Below are 20,663 nucleotides of genomic sequence, written 5' to 3'. Positions count from 1 at the left end.
GCAAAGGAAAAGCTTTTAGAGGCTGAGTTGTGGAAGAAAGCAAATACTAGATTTCAAGATTTTTCCTAGGAACTTTCACCTCAAGTTCATGAACACCCTGAATGACCCTAAATGATTTAAGGAATTTTTAGTGAATAACCATGCAATCTGTCTTTGTGGGAATAATCGCTACAACCATTTCCCACAGTGTGACTCCCAACTGACCAGATGTTTTCCACAACTTATCGGTCAGCTCATTGTGTCGTGAACAAATTCTGGTAGGTACGATTAAAATATTGCAATGTACGTAGCATAGAACAAAGTAACTTTTAAAGTGTTTTATATTTTCTCTTCTCTTTTGCCTCAGGAGTTGGAAGCTGTCTATCGTACAGAACAAGATGTGGATTGCATGTCCATGGAGGACAGCCAAACTCAGCCCGAACTGCACTGTCAGAAACATATCGAAACAGTCATTAATGCTGTCTGCTTCCATTTATGGACATCCATCCTCTAAGATTCATTAATCTCAAAGATCTGAAGATGATCATGGGCGTAAGGGTGCAGAGTACGGAGACTGTCAATGTCTGACTAAGACCTGTTGTGTCAGACTGTCACGATGGGAGGTTTGGTCATATTACCAGTCGATGCTGTCACCAGTCAGTGCTGTCACCAGTCAGTGCTGTCACCAGTCAGTGCTGTCACCAGTCGGTGCAGTCACCAGTCGCCCAGGCGGTGCTGTCACCAGGTGGTGCTGTCACCAGGCGGTGCAGTCAACAGACAGTGCTGTCACCAGGCGGTGCAGTCACCAGTCGGTGCCTGTCATGGAAATGGCTGCATCAGCACAAAGAAAATTGAAACAGTAGCACGTCCAAGAAATAATCGCGTTTGGAGGATCTCCAAGACGTGATATATACCGATAGTCGTTAGAGAACTTAACGGGGTGTATGAACCTACAGCTTGCCGTTATATAGTACTGACATTGAGGACTATGACGATATGAACTATCATGTGAATGAATCATTTCGTCATTCATTTTCTTTCTCCTCAGTAATCTCCTCAGTTGTCATATGACAAATTATTTTGCTAAAATAATGACTTGTCATCCAAGAAAAGGGCATATAATTTTAACTGCTTCCAAAGACATATTATTCCCATAAGAGTAAGGGATATGAGGCTTCAAAGTCCACTTTCTGGATCCTATTTATTTTAGGGGAATCAATTGCCAAAATTAGTACTGTGTTTCCTACCGATAGAGAAAATCGAATGTGGCGGAAACTTATTATTGCATGTTAGCTTGTAACTCCCGTGCTTGGGGAGTAGGAGTATAAAAGATATATCTTTGACTGCAGTGACCTTGATTTTTTTTTAAGAAACACAGAAAAGGAAAAATATTTCATCCTAGTCATTGATCGTGTCCTCAACAGATAATGATAGATATCCCAGGGTGACCGTTTTATTCAAAGAGTCATTTATTCCTCACTGAAACATTTGTTCTCTAAATGAAAGGGGTTTCATTTCTAGGAACAACTTAGATCACAACCTCAACTGGCCTTTTGGCTAAGATCATGTGTATTATCTATTTATACCCTTTCACGTGTCCTTTCGAAGGAAGCTGCAATACCTCACTTGGCGTAAACATTGTCACGTTTGCGGCTGAATAGAATACCTTCTCACATGGTATTCCTATTAAAGGTCCTGATGATAATTGTATTCCCTCTTTGATACTCTCAAGTGGTACTTCTGTTTGCTTTAAGTGGGCTATGAGAAGGGGTTGAACTGATTGGGTTGGGGGGGGGGGGTTGAGAGTCGATGTTATGTAAAGCAGGAGAGAGTGTACATGTGGAGCAAAGCTCAAATAATTATCGGATGACAAACAAACAAAATAAATGAAATACAAACACATTTCTTTTGTCTAGGTTGTTAATAACTTTTAATGGTGAATGCTTTTATCCTCCCAGTCGTAATTCATAATTGCCTCTCGGCACAGTAATAAACGAATAATTGTGATAAAGAGAAAGTCTTTACAGGGACAGGTTATTTTCTTCTTGAAAGCAAGAGTTGTTAAACAATGAATATGAAATAATATGTAGTTTTTTGCAGAAATTCTTGTTAAGACCTTCTGCAAATAAACGGTTAGATCAATTTATTAATTTACGAAGCAGAAACTTATATGAAATGGAATGGGGAAGTTTATGAAACATTATGTTGTGCCAAATATTCATGCCACAGTTGGTCTCCCGTCACCAACGAAACATACAAACTCCTTTCCAGGAAACAATATCTTAGTCCAGGAAAGCATGGTTTCGTTAGCTACATGAGACAATAGCTTTTTCTAGTCTGTTTTCTGTTAAACACAGATGGGTGAACAGTGCTTTGTAGACTTTTGGTAAGTTTTGTTATGAAGGGATAGCAGAAAATTAATTTTCCTAAACTGTTTTGTTTTTTAAGTAAGCACAAAGGCTACACCCTCTGTGGGCATAAAAGCAGTGAAATACTTAAAATCATGATACCTATAACAGTATCACAATTTTGATAATATAAAGCTAGTGTTGAGTCTTATGGTTAGGATGAGATTATGATTTCTCATGAGAATGACAAAGTGCTTACATTTGAAATGAATATTCATGAATATTATAACATGCATATTCAGTTAAGACAAAAGGAACGATAACCGTGTAAATGCTTAAAACGATGATTTTTACATGTTTGTATCTGCCGTATGTAATAATTGTACAGGAAAAGAAATGCTTTTATTTTATAAAATATAATTGTGCAGAAAATAAAACATTGCAATGTTTTCTTCCCCCCCCCATCTGTTTTCTTGTTGTCTATCTATTACAGTAGGCTCACATTCCATTTCAACACGATGATTTAAGAAGAAAATTTGATGCATCTTTGAGAGATTCCGACCAATGTAACAGTTCTTATCCCATAAATTCTACTGTTTTATGATGAGTAGAGCTCTCTTATGAGGAATCCTCACTTATAAAACAGCTACAGTGGGAGTAGTGAAATGTTGACTTTGCAATGCTTCTCTATAACATTCAAAATTGACTTCTGATGAATTGAGAAAACAAACCAAATACGAAATTCACATACTAAACATCAAATGCGACTTTGTATTTAACCCAATGTGAGAAAACGACATCAGCTGTTGAACTGAAAGTGATTATTCAGCTGTGACTTAATCTGAATGTGTTGGTGACTTTTGTCCATTTCCTTTGTTACATTGCATATTTTTTTCAACACAAGCCCCAAGATACAAAGATGAGTTAGGGTACGACAGACTGCAAAGGATGGTCTACATAGTTGGGTTTGCTTTCTCCAGTCAACTGATCCACGGTGAAATGCAGAAGCTTACAAGCTGTGATGAAAGATCGCACTTGAAATGATTGAAATATATATAAATAAATCCCTCACGTATACGCTCCGCTAACATCACAAAGGTTCTCTTAAAAACAGAAGTGTAGGATCACAGATCAATGCCATTGTAAACAAATGTTGACTATTGTAAACATATCCAGCATACCAGCAGTGATCAGTGCAGACAAATATATTCTTACCATCATTGGATGTCAGAAAAAGAATTATGTGTGTGTACAAAAAAAAAAAAACCCGAATATCGGTAAACTTTAACGACAACGAAAGTTACACTGGGAGTGCAGAGAAAACATACAACACCGGGCAATAACAACAAGCTGGTAATTATTTACACAAATGAAAGCATTCAGAACTGGGAAATAGAACCAACTCACAAAAAGATTGAAGAAAAAACAACAATACCAAAAGATTTGAACTCAGCCTTTTAAAAAACATTTCATGAGGAAATAAAACAATGGCATTTCATTACTTGATGACCCCTAAATATTAAGGGATAAAACATGGGAGTTGCTCTCATCATTAAAAAAAAAAAAGGAAAATATCTGTAACATTTTGAATTACGATCAAAAGCGAAATTGTTTACAAAGAAAAATGATATTGCTTTGTGATGATTTGTATCACATTTTATGTTTTCAGCACATTCTTTTTTGGAAATTTTCCACCTCAAAAACAAAAGCAAAATGAAAAAAATATCCATGAAGGAGCATATTTAGTATTTCAAAATGTGTTTTACGAGAAATTTAACACACACAACACCGATAGTAGTAAGCACTAGTACCTTAGGACATAAGCTATGACATCAAATAAGATCAAATTTGTTTCTTTTTTTTTAAAGTAGTCTTTTTAAAGTTTTCTCTTGATATTTTCCAAAACACAAAATAACTGGCAGCTGATTTATTGAGAGTTTAATATTTGATAATTAAAATAGAGAATTTTTATTTGGTTATAATTGAAATTATTAATCTGTACAACATTAAATCACGAACGAGATATAAAATATCTTCTTGATGTGAGTTAACTCATTATCAAGGAACGGAAAAAGGATACAATTTTTGTTTTTCTCACTACCTTTCTTCCTTGCATAATAAAGAGAAAGGGGGTGTGGGGGGGGGGCACGGGAGGGGAGGGGGAGGAGGGGTTTGAGGTCATAGGAAGAAGCTGTGCAGCATTGTATGATATTACACTACCGAGTATGTGACAAAGAGCTGTAAATTTACTCTTAAACACCTGTACCATTACACCCCTACCCGAACAAAGACATGTTGGGTATTAAATCTCCTTAAGGTTATATTTCCTATTTTAGAGACGACGACACAGACAATCCAATCTGATATTATTATATTCTTTTGTTTCATAAATACTTGCTTACAATTAACCCAAAGGTCATGAAAATGCAGCGACTGTAATGCGGAAGATATGAGTAATCCATCCTTCTTATAAAAAAAAAATGCCCGCTACTTGTTACAAAGGTTGTCAGCTAAGCACATTAGATCAAAGTGTTGTTTATATATACTTATAAATACTTTGTCATCTCGAGGGTTTTTCTAGACTGAAAGATTCAGCATCCTGTGAGAGGTATAATCATACTTAGCTTCAAGGGGCAACGAATAGGCCTGTCGATCACACGACTATAACATGGAAAGAATTAACTCACTCTCAAATGAATATTGAGAAGGAGTAAAAAAACATCTCCCTGGTCTGACCAACAGTAATTCTTCTATCGAGTAAATATGGATTTTTCAAGTGTACTTTGACAGAATGCAGTTGTGTTTAATACAAAAAAAATAATAGCAATACCATTCAACACAAACACAACACAACAACATAGCTGTCATTATAGAAAACTATCCATTCCACAATGCAGGCCGTGACCGCTGAATGCACAATCCTTGGTGCGAAAGCCTCTAAAACTTCCCAAGATGGCATGACTTTAAATATAGTTACAGCGACTTTCACATCTCAAAAGTGAATCCAACACACTGATGCATTATAATTGGTACAGATTAGAAACTATTGTGTTTAAACAATGTCACCATTCTTTTGTCTTTAAACAATGTCACCATTGTATTGTGTTTAAACAATGTCACCATTGTCATCCAATACAAAACCCGAGGCATCTTTGAACTGAATTCAGGTGCCTTCAAAGGATACTCCATTCAACTTTAGGCACCGTGCCAAAATACAAAAAGCTGCAGCAGCTGCAATTATCCTGCAACGAGGCTGCATCGATATAAATCAATAGAGGTTATCCTTTCAATAGTCTCTTCATTAAAATAATTATCCTTCCAATGCTTCACAAATTTTCCACATTCCTATAAAAATATGTCCTAGACTTTTCCAGCATATGTTTATCCAGTGTGTTAGTTTTTATAGAGCATAAATATACTTTTAACTTCTTTAATTCGAAACGTCAGGCCAACTTACTTTTATACATTCTCCTACACAGGCTCTCTAGTGGATAAGCAGTTTGCTAACAGTTTTATTTTCTTTAATTCTGATCTAATTTTACCATAGAGCATTTTTTCCATCACACCAACAAGGAAAAATAGAAAGGGAATAAAATGGCCAGAAATTGTTCCCCTTAAAACAATGAATTGTTTAAATAAGGAAGTGAGGCCTGATGGTCAACCAAGCTGTATGTACATTCATCTGCAGCTTCTCAAAATTCTCAAAATATATATTTACAATTATTCCGGTAGAGTGTATCTACTTAAACTTGCTCTCCCATTGTTTAACCATGGCATTGCTTCTATTACCTCCTCCAGTTTTAGGGTTGTATTTCAATTCCTGTCAAAGAAACAAAAGAAGATATGAAATAAAAATTACCAAAAAGTAAGATAAAAAACAATCTTCACAAGCTTATTTGCCAACACAAGATTCTCGCTTTTATTACACAATCACACATATAGAGAATGAACACATCAAAAACAAAGTCACTCACAAAAATGTCACTACATTTTCTAAACTATTTGAATTATGATACTAAAACAAAGAGACACAATTTCGATTCCCTTGTTAAAATGACTGGTCCTTCAGAGGAAAGTAGAAAAGCTTTGTAATATCACATTAATACAAACATATTTACAACATTCATTCAATCAAACAGAAATTAGCAATTGTTTTGGGAATATCAGTGAATATATTCTGAATCAAACAACTTGGCAGCTTTTTATATGAGAACATTTTTTTTTTAAATAAATAACCACCCACCCCATCCTCCCCCCCCCCCTCCCCAACACAATAAAGAGAAAGTAAGAAACTTTTCATCTGAACTCCCCCTGTGACATTTATCCTGCGCTGTAGTTTTGATGACCAGGTGTTTTCAATTTGCATTGCAGCACCTTAACCAAAACAATAAGTAAGGAGTGATGTGCAAAACACAAGCTTTAAATTGTTTAAATTGTGCCATGACAGGGAGAAGGGGGAGGGGGTAAGGGTAAGGGTAAGGGTAGGGGAATTGTGACGTTGGTTGTCCTTTCTTTGATCACAATTAAACCAGTCAGCTTTGCAACATTTTTAACGATCTATGACACTGACCATATGAAGGATATTATTAAAATAGACAAGGAGAGTAATTTCTCACCTGATAAACGGCTTTGGCTTTACTATTCGTCGGTTTGATGGGTGCTTTGACTGGTTTCGTCATCGTGGTAGTAGGTGGCTCTGGTGATGTCGGAGACTGTAATCTGGAATTCCCTGCGCTGTCCGGCGGTGAGAGAGAGGATGGCGAGGGCGGCTTGCCCTGCCTCATCCGCTCCTGGTTCCTCATCTCTCGCTCCCGGCGGAATTCTTCCTCCTGTTGTTTGTGTCGTAGCACCTCTTGCTCCACAAACGAGATGCGGCTCTGTTTCACCACGTGGGAATTAACTGGAGAGAACGAGGGAGGGAGATAGTGTCAAACAACCTTTTCATCACATTGTGCTTTTGGATGTTTACCGTCTTTCTACTGCATAATATTGTACGTGTATTTTGTATTAAGGGCTCCTATGGAAAGCAGTAATTCTGCACTGAGCAGGAATACCCTCATTAAAGATGACAATAATAAAGGAAATAAAAACAATAATACATTCAAGACACCCTCAGCTCATAGAACTTTGATTTTGCCAACAAAATTTGTTAAAACAGAGACAAGGTACCATGTGGGTTCACTTAGCTGAGAATTATTTTATCTAGACAGTAAGTTAACTATCAAAACAGGAATCGATTTCGAACAGCTACAAAAGTTTATAATAAATAGTTTGAGGGGGACCATCATGCTCTGTGTGTACTTCCTGTAGGCCTGTTCAGGGAAGCTTCCAAAAAGTGGGGGGGGGGGGGGGCACAACATCAGAGGGGCACTTTCTCATTCCACAACCACCACTCATTATGCTATAAACTGATACACACCAGCCATATATGTTTTAGTATGCTATCAATACTATTATGGTGCATGTGAATAATTAAAATAAAATATTAAATTAACAAAGGCTTAAGATATCCAAAAGACAGTTCTTCATCAAAGGGGCACATTTTATTTGCCAGTAGGGCACATTTGCTATTTTGGAAAAAAGTGCCCCAAGTGCCCCCCCCCGGCTCCTACCCCCCTGGGCCTTTTCATACAATACCTGTATCGTTGATAGCCTAAGTTTTATGATTATTATCAGTATTATTACTTTATGGGAATCAGATCGGTACCTGCCGATAGCGGTATTTGATATATCGGTTATCTTCAAAAGACGACAGTTACAAGTATCAGTGCAACCCATACTTATAATATCTGAACACTTATTTGCATAACAAACTAGGCAAATATTTCATTCCACGAAACTCTTTTCATGTAGCATATCTTATAACACTTTATTCTTTCCTCAACTCTGGTACTCTAGAGCAGGATAGAGAGCTATACCAAGGTTACAGTTTAAGAACCTCTTATCTTAAACCCTTGAGGTACTATGGAATGAAGAGAGCTCTTCATAATGCTGGTCTATGAATACAGAATTACTGGCAGCTAAGCAGGTACACCTACTCAATACTGAATATTAAGAGACTACTTTTACATGTTAACTATATCCAATGACGATGGAATCCACGCTAACTTATGTATACTATGATGCAATGAAAACAAAATACCTACACCTAGTGAGGGATGAGCATTCATATACCACGTGAGGGATTAGCATTCATAGACCTAGTGAGGGATTAGCATTCATAACCTAGTGAGGGATAAGCATTCCTACACCAAGTGCGGGATAGACATTCAGATACTTCGTGAGGGATTAGCATTCATAGACCTACTGTAGTGAGGGATAAGCATTCCTACACCTAGTGAGGGATTAGCATTTGTTCTACTAGTGAGGGAATAGCATTCATACCCCTAGTGAGGGATTAGCATTCATACACCTGTTGAGGGATTAGCATTTGAATTACTACTGAGGAATTGGCATTCATACACCTAGTGAGGGATTAGCATTTGTACTACTAGTGAGGGAATAGCATTCATACACCTGGTGAGGGATTAGCATTCACACACCTAGTGAGGGATTAGCATTCAGCCTTCAAAAGGATGGTAGAAGCTTGAAGACATCCAGAATATGAGTATGGGTTTGGGGGCGGGGGGAGGAGGGAGGAGGGGATGGGATCGGATCTTAATGACACTTGTTCAGAAAAACTAGACAAACGAGTTACTCAGCACTACTTGTTGCTTTGTGTTCAAGTATTTGTGTGTAATGAAAGACTTTAATATTTCTATGACTAAATAAAAAAGAAGATGTCTTGATAAGAAAGAAGACCATTCGTCCTCCCACCTCTCATCGAAGTACTGATAGATTTAAAGTTCCTTGCTCTTTCAAGCACCTACCTCTGGTACCGGTCTTCTCTCTCATTTTCACTGCACTTTTCACGTACGACTTTCGCTGTCCGTCGGCATCGAACTGTTCCTCTTGTTCCGGCGCCGGCTCTGATTCACGGGGAACCACCGGTTTGAGGCCCGACTCCTGGTTGCTGATTGAGGTCTAATTGATGAGGAGGGTGGAGAGGAAGAAAGATGAAAATGAATCATCAAAGCAAATAATAATGGAAAAATATTATATGTATATTAAAATAAACTGAATATATTAATTAGTAAAACTTTGTTAGTTATTCCTTCCCTCCACTTCATACAGAACATCATTAAAGATAAACTTTTTCCAAATTTTTTCATTAAAAGAACTGATCAACTTTTCTGCCAGTCTGTTTGAGTGAGTGATTGAACGTTTGCCAGTCTAACTGTCGGTTTCTATCTAACTGGTCTTACTACTGTCTATTTGACTGACGGAGTATGTTTTCTGTTTTTCACTAAAATGAGTGACTATCAGATTCTATAGGTCTGTCTGTCTGCCTGTCTGTCCGTCAGTTTCTATATAACTGACCAAGTTACTGGCTATTTGACTGACCATGACTAACTGCACCATTGTCTGATTATAAACCATCTGACTGACTGTTTTTCTGACATTTACTGACTGACTCTCAAGCTGTCTTGTAAACTGACTACGTACCTCACTTTATACTGACTGACTGTTTGACCAATCTGTTCCTGACTAACTACTGAATCAGTGAAGTAGTGGCTAGATTGAAAGACTAACCTGAATGTTACATCATACCTTATTAGAAGTCTTACAAAATATTCCATCAATGTTCAGTTCTCTTGTAAACCTAAAGTACCCTATGCCCCCCCCTCCCCCCTCTGGCATATAACAGACTTGTATCCAAATCGATTACTGTAACAGACAACTATATCCAAATGGGTATCCTGGTGTTCTGGCAATGTTCAACAGATAGACAGGTAACAGATGGGGTGAGGGTCACGGAGAGGATAGGAGATGGACCCATAGGGAAGGGGCCAAAACAGAGAAATAATGTCAATCTTACCAATGTCTTTCTGGAAGCCTGAATACTGGGAGAAAGTAAGTTGCCATAGCAATGCCTTACAATAACCCAATTTGCTCATAAATATTCATGTTTTGATGTTACAGCTACAAATATGCCATGCAAAAATTATGCCAAAGATATGCAAATAGCATGCAAAGTTTGAAAGTAAAATTATGTATTTGACTCCTGCTTTTCTGCAATTTTTTTTTTCTTCAATCCAGCCCACAATCCATGTGGGCTGGTAGTAGGCGCTGGACTTGACACCCCTACCAAGCCTACCCTGCACATTGCTCAATGTAGGTTTTACTGTAGTTAGATCTTCTCTGACCTTTCTTTGTTCCAACCAATTTTCCTCTAGACTCTGGCCATGGTAGAAAATTAATTAAGGACACCCTGGTATAATGCAATCATGCTTCTTCTGGAAATCAATGACATTTTAACTCACAGACCAGAATGGTCAGTATTAAGTCATTCTTGATTGGAAGGCTTCAAAATTTGGCGAAAAATTATTTAAATTTTTTTTTTTAATTCATCTGTTTATATGGTGATTTGTTTAGAGAGCTTTCTGTTCAATGTCTGATACTGATATAACAAGTTAAGAATGCTATACAATGTAAAACCCTGATTTAAAGGGAGGTTAATTGATTTTCTTTTAAAACAATTAATGAACAGATGTGGTGCAATAAAGTATATTGTTCCCTGATGATGTCATACTAAATAGTGTTTTAATAACCTGCCTATTCATCAATTGTGTGAAAAGTTACATGATTAAACATACCGTAAAACATTAAATTCTACCATTCCTGAGCTCACTTCGTCATAGGAAAATCTAAGATATAGGTACAGACCATTGCTGTACAGTACGTATTAAAGAGCTTGCATTTGCAGCCAAAAAGTCCAGGCGAAGAAAATGTCAAATATTTGTGGTTAACATCTACTAAGTCGCTTGTTCGTTTATTTCTATTCTATTGTTCTTCATATTATATGTAAATTTCGTCTTACAAGATTTCAGATAAATTAATCAAAGGGGGGCTCTTTAGAGTATATCTATAGATGTTGTTTGGAACTTGTATCTTTGCAAGAAAATAAATAACAATCAGCTTTCCCCTTTTCGACCAATCAGCAGCGAGCAGACCGTAATGGTATCACATTAAGATGATTATTAGGACTATCCATCAAAACAAACATGTCCATTAACCATAATTCAGTAGCAATTAACGTTATCCATTCGTCCTAATATAGAACCATCGCATCGATCTTGTCTTATTTATGAAATAACATTCTTCTAAGACAGCCTTACCTGATAAAGATGCCAATCCCCCCCCCCCCCTCCCCTCACCCTTCCACCCAATCTATATCATGATTTAAGAGGAAAGCCTCCACAAAACAGACCTCAAAGAGGTAATAAAACACAGCCAAAGGTTCCAAGATTCGTAAAAGGAAACATGACAAAGGCAGTAGACTCCGCAATCAAGAGATAGGTTTACGATCTGTTGTAAACATCCGAGGGACAGGTCTTACAGTATAGTTTCTACCTCAATTTCTCATTTCCGACTTGCTTTGTTCAATAAAACATGAGAGCTATGACTTTCCTTCCATTTGATAGAGCTTTTAAGGCCGTTCGTGTCAAAGAGCAGGAAAGAAAAAAACAAAAACCCCGCAAGGGAAATAAGAAATGAGCTTCAATTACCTAGCGTGATTGTAAAATGTTTAAAAAAGCAAAGAGACAAATTGCAGTATTTTATGCAAGTACAGCCTTGTTCATTTGAAGCTACACATATATAACATAGCTTACACTCAGGGACAGGGGGAACAAGGACAATTTGCTGTTTTTTTGTTGTTTTTCTCTTCTTTACTTTTCTGTTTTCCTCAAGGTTTCGAATTATATTTGAATGAAAAGATCAAAATATCCAAGCTGGAGACTGCTTTATGTCAGGTAACCGAGACCGTGAGCAAAGTCTGTACAATCACCAATACTAAAAAAATCTCAATATTATTTCCCACAAGAGATTCAGTAACTAGGGCAACCTACAGTAAAAAGAATACTATGACGCATGTTTTCGCCACCAAAAAAATTACAACAAATCATAATTTATAGCCACAGTTTTGCTAGAGTAGAAGAAAACATATATATATATGATAGGACTATCTTGAAGCGTATTTGCTATTAGAGTGTTGTATATTAAACAACTTAATTCGCTAGGAGTTTAAAACATGTTTTTATAATTGGAAGTTAAATGGATCATGCTTGAAGGCATTAAGCAATGCACCGCAAAGTCTGTATTAACAGTTATGCAAGAAGATAAACATTTTGTGTTTTACACTGACATGTATTTTGTGTTAATACCATTTCAGCACTGGTAGGAGATGCTGGTCACTGACAAAACTGAACCAATTATAAGTTGAATGTGAAAATAAAAAGACAGAGGTATACAGTAACAAAGAAATTGACTGCATACAATTGTTTTTATCATTTCATCCCCTTTTCCAGGAATTATATTATTATCACCCATCCCCCCCCCCTTATACCCCTGCCTCCGAAAGTCAAACAACAGAATTGTTTTTCTTGACTGTTAATCATAAACAAGCCAAATTGAACTATGATTTCTGGAAGCAGGCCAATCGTGAACTGTTACGGTTTTTCCCTTTTTTTCATATTTAATATTTGAAGGGCACATCTGGTCAATCAGATACTTGCATGGTTAAAGGGTTAATTATTCTAATCTATTGACTGCAAACACAGAATTCTCACTTTGCCCTTTAATACATTGGTTTCCATAAAACCAATGTACAGCTGTTGAATACACGTAAACCAATCTATGTTCCATCCAGTCTAGACAAAAAACCTGCATTTTTCAATGTCAGGTAATATTACTTTAGAATATAATTTAGTCACATTTATCAGAATCGAGATCAGCATGACATTGCAGCTGGTTGGTTCATGTAACTATGGCGCATGGCGTGTTCTGAATAATTTAGCAGCAAATGGATTCGTTTTAAGCATAAAATGCAGCACCCACAATTTAATATTTTTAACTTTCTAATTAATACTTTGATTCTGTGAAATTTTAAAAATCGTGACATTCACAAAGTTGCTCACTTTCAATCGGTCATCTTTGAATGTTAAATATTTCATGCAGCTCATTGTATGGTTTGGTATTTCAAATGCAAAGAGGAAAAACAGAGCACCAAAATTGAATGGAACAGAAAAACGGAACACTTTTGACGGCAAACTTATGTGAGCATTTTTTTTCATGCACTAGTGTAAATAGATCTTGAATAACTTAAGAGCAAGAAGATCTAATGAAAACCTACAAATATCACAGAACGGTATTAGAGAGAGATCGTTCAAGAGATTGGCCAAGGACATCAATTAACAAATCTTTGATTCTTCAGATGTACTGTATGCTACCTGCCATGTTTTGATATAGTACCGACATAATTAGAAATAATCAACTAAAAGGATTTATGGAGGTGAAAACTGATCTTAAATGTTACAGTACTATCAGGCAGCTGTTTAGGTACATACATATTCTAGTCTTCTGGTCCAGCCACTTTCACTGATGAACCTTCAAATGACCTCTCAGGTTGAACTGAAACATAACCTGTACACCGGGAAGAGATATCTTTCTAATTGTTTAAAATATACAAAGATGAGTTTACCTTTCTTTTTCTTGGGGAGGGGAAAAGATATCGAAATTGAAAAGCTGACGCGATTTCCATATCTTCAAATTGTAGTGAATTTTAAGAAATATTTAAAGAATATGGGTGTGTCAAAACAGTTTATGTAACTACCACTGTGAAGTTCATCTATAAAAAATAAAAAATAAATAAACCAAACCAACAAAAACGTGCAAGAATAAACTTTTTCACATATTTTCTCTGTTTTCAAATCGCATGGAATCCAGAGCTGCTGCAAACCGGTTTTTCCAACATATTTGACTTTTTGCGATCAGTTCATTAAATTTATCAAAGCTGCTGTTTGCTTCTTTGCCCATTATTTTCTTTCTATTTCTTTCCCATTTATGTAAAATACGACTTGAACATAGTCAAGTTGTTCCTCTCACACCTTCAACAGAATGTATGATACTAGGGTAAGACATAAAACACAGTTTTAATAGCCTTTTTTACTACCATCAAGAGGCAACACATACCACTCTATAGTTCCACTTCTGTGGAAATAAGGCATAATAAAATCTAGTTTTCCCAACCACATTCAAAAGAGCTTTAACTGTAAAGTAGGATGTTTCTTATTTTCGTCCCACGGTTTTGAAATTGTTTGTATGAAATCCGTCTTGTATAAAAACAAACAGAACTGTGTTAAAGATTAAAGTTAATATTGTCTGTGCATGTATACACTTCACACAGAAAAGCAAACGATTCTCTTTTTCAAATTGTTGTAACCATAAGGAGGGGGAGGGAGGGGGGGACAAGGCTTATATGTGTGTGATAAATATGTGGTGCACACACAACAGAAGAGACAGTACAGTAGAATATGGATTTGCAAAGTTTCAATTTCAGGTGAAAGACCATAGTGAAAAACTTTTTTTCTAGTTATTGCTAAACTTAGATAATAAGATATGCTTCTGTGTCTGACCAAGAGTTGCATAACCAAATACAATGGAGGGGGGGAAGTGGGTGGGAATTAACCACCAAGCTATAAATTGACATAAATTTCTAGAAAAGGCTAAAACTTAGAAGGAAAAATACTTTTGAGGATAGCAAGAAAATGTTTTGACCAAGGATGATCAGTTTGAGTCTTTCTGGAATATATATGTGAATTTTCATGAACTGATTTTTTCATATTTCATTTTACCAATTGCCTACAGATAACCAGGGGTATACATCCTAGAAAAAACTATTCATCTTTGCCATCATTTGATTTGAAACTGGAAAGAAAATAAAGGTCTTACAACACAGAGAGGATGTTAATCATTGGACAAATATTTACGCATTTACCCTTGTTGGATAAACCTAACCATATCTATTCAAGAGATCCTAAAGCAAGTAGCTGTATCTAACAGAGAGCAGAGGCCCACACAGATCTCCAAACTTACTCAACCTTGGCTAATCAGACATCGAATCAAAGTTAAAGCAAGACTCAAGTAAAACCATGTTTTATTTTGCTTTTATCTTTCTGTTCCTTTCCTTTTTAAACACACATGTAAAACAAAATCAGTGTTTTTGTTTGTTTTGTTCATGAATCTTTACAGTTGTTCTGTAATGTATGCCCATTGCACAATTACATAAAAGATGTAGGCTAAGGTAACCCTTGGTATTATGCACAATCCTGCATACAACCATGCTTCCATGTTAAACTGGATAGGGGGCAGTGTGGGTGGGGAGTTCTCCAATTGTCTGTTGGCCTGATCAATTTGTATGCAGTGAAACTACCAAAACAATGAGAAGTTTTAACAAGCCATATCTCTGTGTATTCACGTAACATGTCATATATTGAACCTTTAAGTTTGGCAAACTGTCAGTAATGTATGGTATTATATTTCCAGTTTATTTTCCTGGAAGAAGCTGTTGGCAACTCACATCTTACGATTCGGAGTGAACACAAGAAAACAGTATTTGTGAGCATATCATTCCACAAATCACGATTAGGTATGAAAAGTATTACACATCATCCAACATTATACTTATAGTTGGCTAGTTCATTGTGGAGGGGGGGGGAGATAAATTAGGAGATTTGGAGGTGATGTTTTGACCTTGCACTACAAGAACAATGTTGGCACTGATTACAACCTCACACAGGAAAATAGCAACAATTAAAGGCAATGGATACCTCAAAAATATCATCACATCCTAAGTTAGCCAGTAAACTTTAATGCAGCAAGGATATGCTCCTTTAAATTTGTATGTCACAAAAGAGAATGTCTCTGAAATCTTCCGTTACGCTTCCATGCACCTCGAGACCCAAACAACTTTGCAATTTGTCAATAACAGGTTATTTTTGTTTTTTTATCTCTGGTGTATGGATGGTGGACCATAAAAGGACTGTTAAATGCACCGTTTTAGATCATTGGTTACTTAATGTTCCAGAAGGAAGAACTGTTGTTTGTTCCTCCCCAGAATAAAAATTCCATCCTTTTTTTCTTTTGAGTTTTGTGATTTTAGAATAACAAGGATTACTAGTAAACTGGCTAAAATCCCTTACCAGGAAAACATGTTTCAATTGTTTAATCAGAAGGCCACATTTTGCCCAAAAGGAAGAACCAGTCAAGAGATAAACACCTTTAAATCGACTCATACAATATAGGATCAAATAAACACAGAAGCCCTATGAAACAAGTGCAGACAATGTGGTGTAGATTTAGTATAACAAGCATGTTTGGTTCCAGGAATAAGCAGAGGTGGAGCCCTAAAATTATTGCATGTACACAGACTTTAAACTGTTGAGCAAAGGTATAGCAGGGTGCTCTTATTTCCTATAAGGGCCAGAGAAAGTCATTAGTCAGAGCAGAGGGCAAGATTATTTCTGATAGATTTTCAATATCACTGATCAATTGATCAATGGATCAATACACAGGATAGGCCATAAGAGAGCAATAGAAGCTACAACCTTAAAGAATGACTTTAAGCAGACAATTTTAGTCTTGATATGTTTGTACACGTAGTCTATGAAATGATGATAGTCATGTTGAACTGTACAGTAGCTACTAGCTATTTCCGGTTTTACAAAATATCCACCTTTAAACATGCTATAAATCTCTGGAACGCTCCTTACAAGTTACATCTTACTGTTAACGTTGTCACATCAATGTTTTCTAAATTCCAAAATTGAAACTTAACCAAAAACATTTGTCTTTGTAACCTTCATATAAACAGCAAAAGCACCCTTGCTTGGATCATATTCAATACCATTTTTCCCCCTTGACAAATCTGCGCTACACTTGTAAACATGTCATTTAAGGTCATTCAAAGTATCAATGATTTTCCCATTGAATTTTTGTGTTGCAACTGAGGTAATGACCTAAATTGACCTAAAATGACCTGTGTATTAGACTATGCAATCCAGTCACTTTAATTAATGAACCTCAGCTATTTTTTAAAGTATCATTTCTCAAAAATCAAAACTGTTATATGATACAACATCCACCGATAGCAGTGTTTTCTTTTAACTGTCTACAAGATCTCAAAGTTAATTTTGTGTCTGTTAAGTCCATCCTCGAATTTTAGACTAATTATGAGGCATTAACGACTGGTCACATACTCACACAGCTACTGCTTTTTGCCATTTCTATTTCACATAGCAACTCACCTTTCAACTGCTGAGAGACAATTGCCTCTTAACAAGGTCAATCACTGGTTAGATTTGTACACAGTTATTCATAATCACAGGAATAATTATCTCTTTCAAAATGAAAATAAACACCAAATTGCTGGCTGTGTTGTAACCAGAGAGGAAGCTAATGGCATTGGCCCTATTCCAAGTTGAATCAATAGATATTATTTTACCCCACACTATCCCATACATATATATATGAAGGGTCACACAAGTATGTGGAAATCACCTGGCACAGAGACAAGCAAGTTGTTTGGATTAGAAAGGTAACTGTTTATACGATGATTTTGTTTTTCTAAGGCATGTTTTGAAGAAAAAAATAAATAGAAATTCCTTTCAAATTGGTCAATTTGTTAATATATATTGAAATTGGTTTGAAAAGTTTCTAAAACAACTAATGTATGCCAGAAACATTTTTTTCAAGATAGCACACCTCTTTTCACTTCCCACCCAACCCCCCTATCCCAACCCCCTCCCCTCAAACCACCTTAACTGCAATATTAAGCAACAAACTGTACCTGATATATTTTCATGTAATCAAACCTAACGCTATAACATGATTAAGGAGATATAAATTCTTGGAAAGTTTGGAAATTTTAAAAACCATATATAAAGTTATTAGTGCACCTTCCAATAAAATTACAACAAGTGAACACAAAATCAAGATGTTATAATGATTAACCATCGATGATGATAACTGAGAGATTAGTTCCGGTTGTTATTTACCAATCAAACGACCATGAGTTAGTGTGGTTTAGAATGATTGAGTAACTTTACAGTGCAGATCAATAAGTCAGACAATTGCAGTAAAGAGCATCCGATCCTGGAAGATGGATTCATGCGATTAAAGATGGGGGATCTTTTGTTGCACAATCAGTTTTAATACTATCGATACCCATACAGACATCACCAAATTCAAATGACATACACTGTTGTACTATAACAAGAACAAAACCAACAATTATCACATATATATAGGGTGTCCGCATATAAAGTGGGAGGCCCAGGTTCGAATCCCGGTGGAGGCTGGAAGTTTTTAATACTGTTCTTGATTTTCTGACTCACTACGATTTCAATTATATATATATATATATATATATATATATATATATATATATATATATATATATATATAAATATATACATACAGGTAACTAAGCACTAAAAGATGCAAGGACACCATGACATTAAAAAACTTTTGGTTTCAACCTTCAACAGACAAAATGGTGTCATTTTTTTAGGGTAATAAGTCTGAGAATCCTCTGGCTCCTTATCAACCACATTGGAATCATTGTCGATTGCCATCATCTGTACTCTGGTTATATCTGTTTATCTATACTACATATGATGTATATAGTATAGATGTACAATACTATTGTACATCGGTTATTTCAATGTTTATACCATTCTCGTTGTTTTATTTATGATATTTGTTACGGTACAAACGTATTGTCATTCGATGTCAGTTGGCTGATGAAATAATCACAGACACGTCTCGCCACTTTCCTTTGCAGCACATTGATGTATCTGCTATCCTATGGGAATACTTTTAACTTTCATCAGTATCACATTGTTATTCCAATTATGCCAGAATATCAACTTATGCTCCCTGAAGTCCTGTTTGAACGCCATCGTGTATTTTCTTGCCATCACAAAAGCAATTTCCCGCTCAGAGCCAACCCCATGTCCATGTTTAACAACTCCCAATTTTGTACTGATATTGGATGCTTCGGAAGCGCATTAATTTGCTATGTACTATACAGGAGATCTCAGCAATAAGTGTCGATTTCAGCTATCAGAAAGTTCACCCTGCTAGAATGTCAAATAATGTCGCTAAAGCAGAATGTTTTTATTCCAGCATTTTAATTCAATCCTCAATACAATTTTCTCTCAATCAGATGTTTAATTGTCTGAGCAAATACATCTCAACCTCATGGATAATGAAAGGGGTACGCCAGGAAGGGGGATGGGGTGGAACGGTCTAGGAGAGTAAATGCTTAAACCGTTCCAAAGAAAAATTACAGTGCGTATATTTGAAGCTATTTCTGATAAATTTTGCATTACTGTACAAACCAACCAGAGGCTTTCACCGGGTAACAAGAATTGCATTTGATCAATAGCACTCACAATAGCACAAGAAACAGCCCCTTCAGCGCAGAGCCAATGAAAGAATAGGATAACACCAGAAAATTAAAGCATCAACAAGTAGCAATCTCAAAGGAATATTCCGGTGGCAGACACAGTAAAACTGAGATTGAAGGGAAAGATATTTCACACTGCTAGTTTAAACCCCATCTCCATACCTTGTCAGTAAATTGAGATACGCTTGATTGAATGTACCAAGTTTGACCGGTTAAAACATCTCTTTTTACCTCAGGAAGTTAATCACAGTGGTGATCTTTGATTTCATCTGGGCAACTATTCTTTAGATGCATGACTAATGCTATTATAATCTTATTGTTCATATACCCTTGAAATCTAATACCAATTGAAGTAATGGGTCTAGCTGTCAATGTTCTATAGAGTTTTTCATCAAAATTTTCATCAAAATGCAACTCTATTGTAGAAATTATTATTTCCCTCTGTAGATAAATGATGGAAATTATTTTAAAGAAAAAAAGACATTTTCACATCAATTGGCCTGATGACGTCATTCATTCTGTTGGTGCCAGATGCAAAAATGCAAAAGTGCAAAAATGTCACCAAAATTTACAAAAATTCATATCTTTTTGATACAAAATGCAACGATGTGGGTTTGACTAAAAAAAATTCAGAACCGTTTGCAAAGTGATGAGCTTCAGCCAGCGGGAATTCCCTTGAAAACACTACATGTACGAGATGTACAGAGAAGATAATATCCAAATCCTTACCTGAATTCATTCAATTGGCCGGAGGATACAAGCTGACACACAATAACATGTACATGTACCACTGCATGATAATTAATGCCCATAGACAGTGATCATGAGTAAGCACCAAAGTAATCCTAATAATAATATCCAGATCCATCAAGTCATAATGAAACTGTCAACTTTGGGAGACTAAACAGAAGGAAATTTTAATAGAGGTATTTAAAAAAAAAAAGAGTAATTTATCTCATATCAAAAGGAAGTTAAGTTTCATTTTC

General features: G+C 36.1%; 2 protein-coding genes across 9 annotated transcripts in view; one reads left to right on the top strand and one right to left on the bottom strand.

Annotated features, from left to right (window-relative positions):
* LOC139981183 (KICSTOR complex protein SZT2-like) overlaps positions 1-2,036 on the top strand; it is a 69,394-nt gene extending 67,358 nt beyond the window's left edge. For all 8 annotated transcript variants that reach the window (XM_071993408.1, XM_071993387.1, XM_071993441.1 and 5 more), the window contains one exon: positions 347-2,036. In XM_071993408.1, the coding sequence (XP_071849509.1) occupies positions 347-493 (147 nt within the window). In that variant the 3' untranslated portion in view covers positions 494-2,036. The remainder of the gene's footprint in view (positions 1-346) is intronic.
* A 1,065-nt stretch (positions 2,037-3,101) lies between these two features.
* The window catches only part of LOC139981236 (uncharacterized), a 69,753-nt gene continuing 52,191 nt past the window's right edge, over positions 3,102-20,663 (bottom strand). The window contains exons 5-7 of the mRNA XM_071993466.1: positions 9,197-9,350; positions 6,944-7,227; positions 3,102-6,147 (exon numbers count right to left, since the gene is read on the bottom strand). Of these exons, the coding sequence (XP_071849567.1) occupies positions 6,067-6,147; positions 6,944-7,227; positions 9,197-9,350 (519 nt within the window). The 3' untranslated portion in view covers positions 3,102-6,066. The remainder of the gene's footprint in view (positions 6,148-6,943; positions 7,228-9,196; positions 9,351-20,663) is intronic.

The sequence above is a fragment of the Apostichopus japonicus genome, chromosome 2 (genome assembly GCF_037975245.1).
Source record: "Apostichopus japonicus isolate 1M-3 chromosome 2, ASM3797524v1, whole genome shotgun sequence".
Taxonomy (NCBI): domain Eukaryota; kingdom Metazoa; phylum Echinodermata; class Holothuroidea; order Aspidochirotida; family Stichopodidae; genus Apostichopus; species Apostichopus japonicus.
The sequence above is the reverse complement of the archived record's forward strand: the minus strand, read 5'-3'. Positions and strand labels throughout refer to the sequence as shown.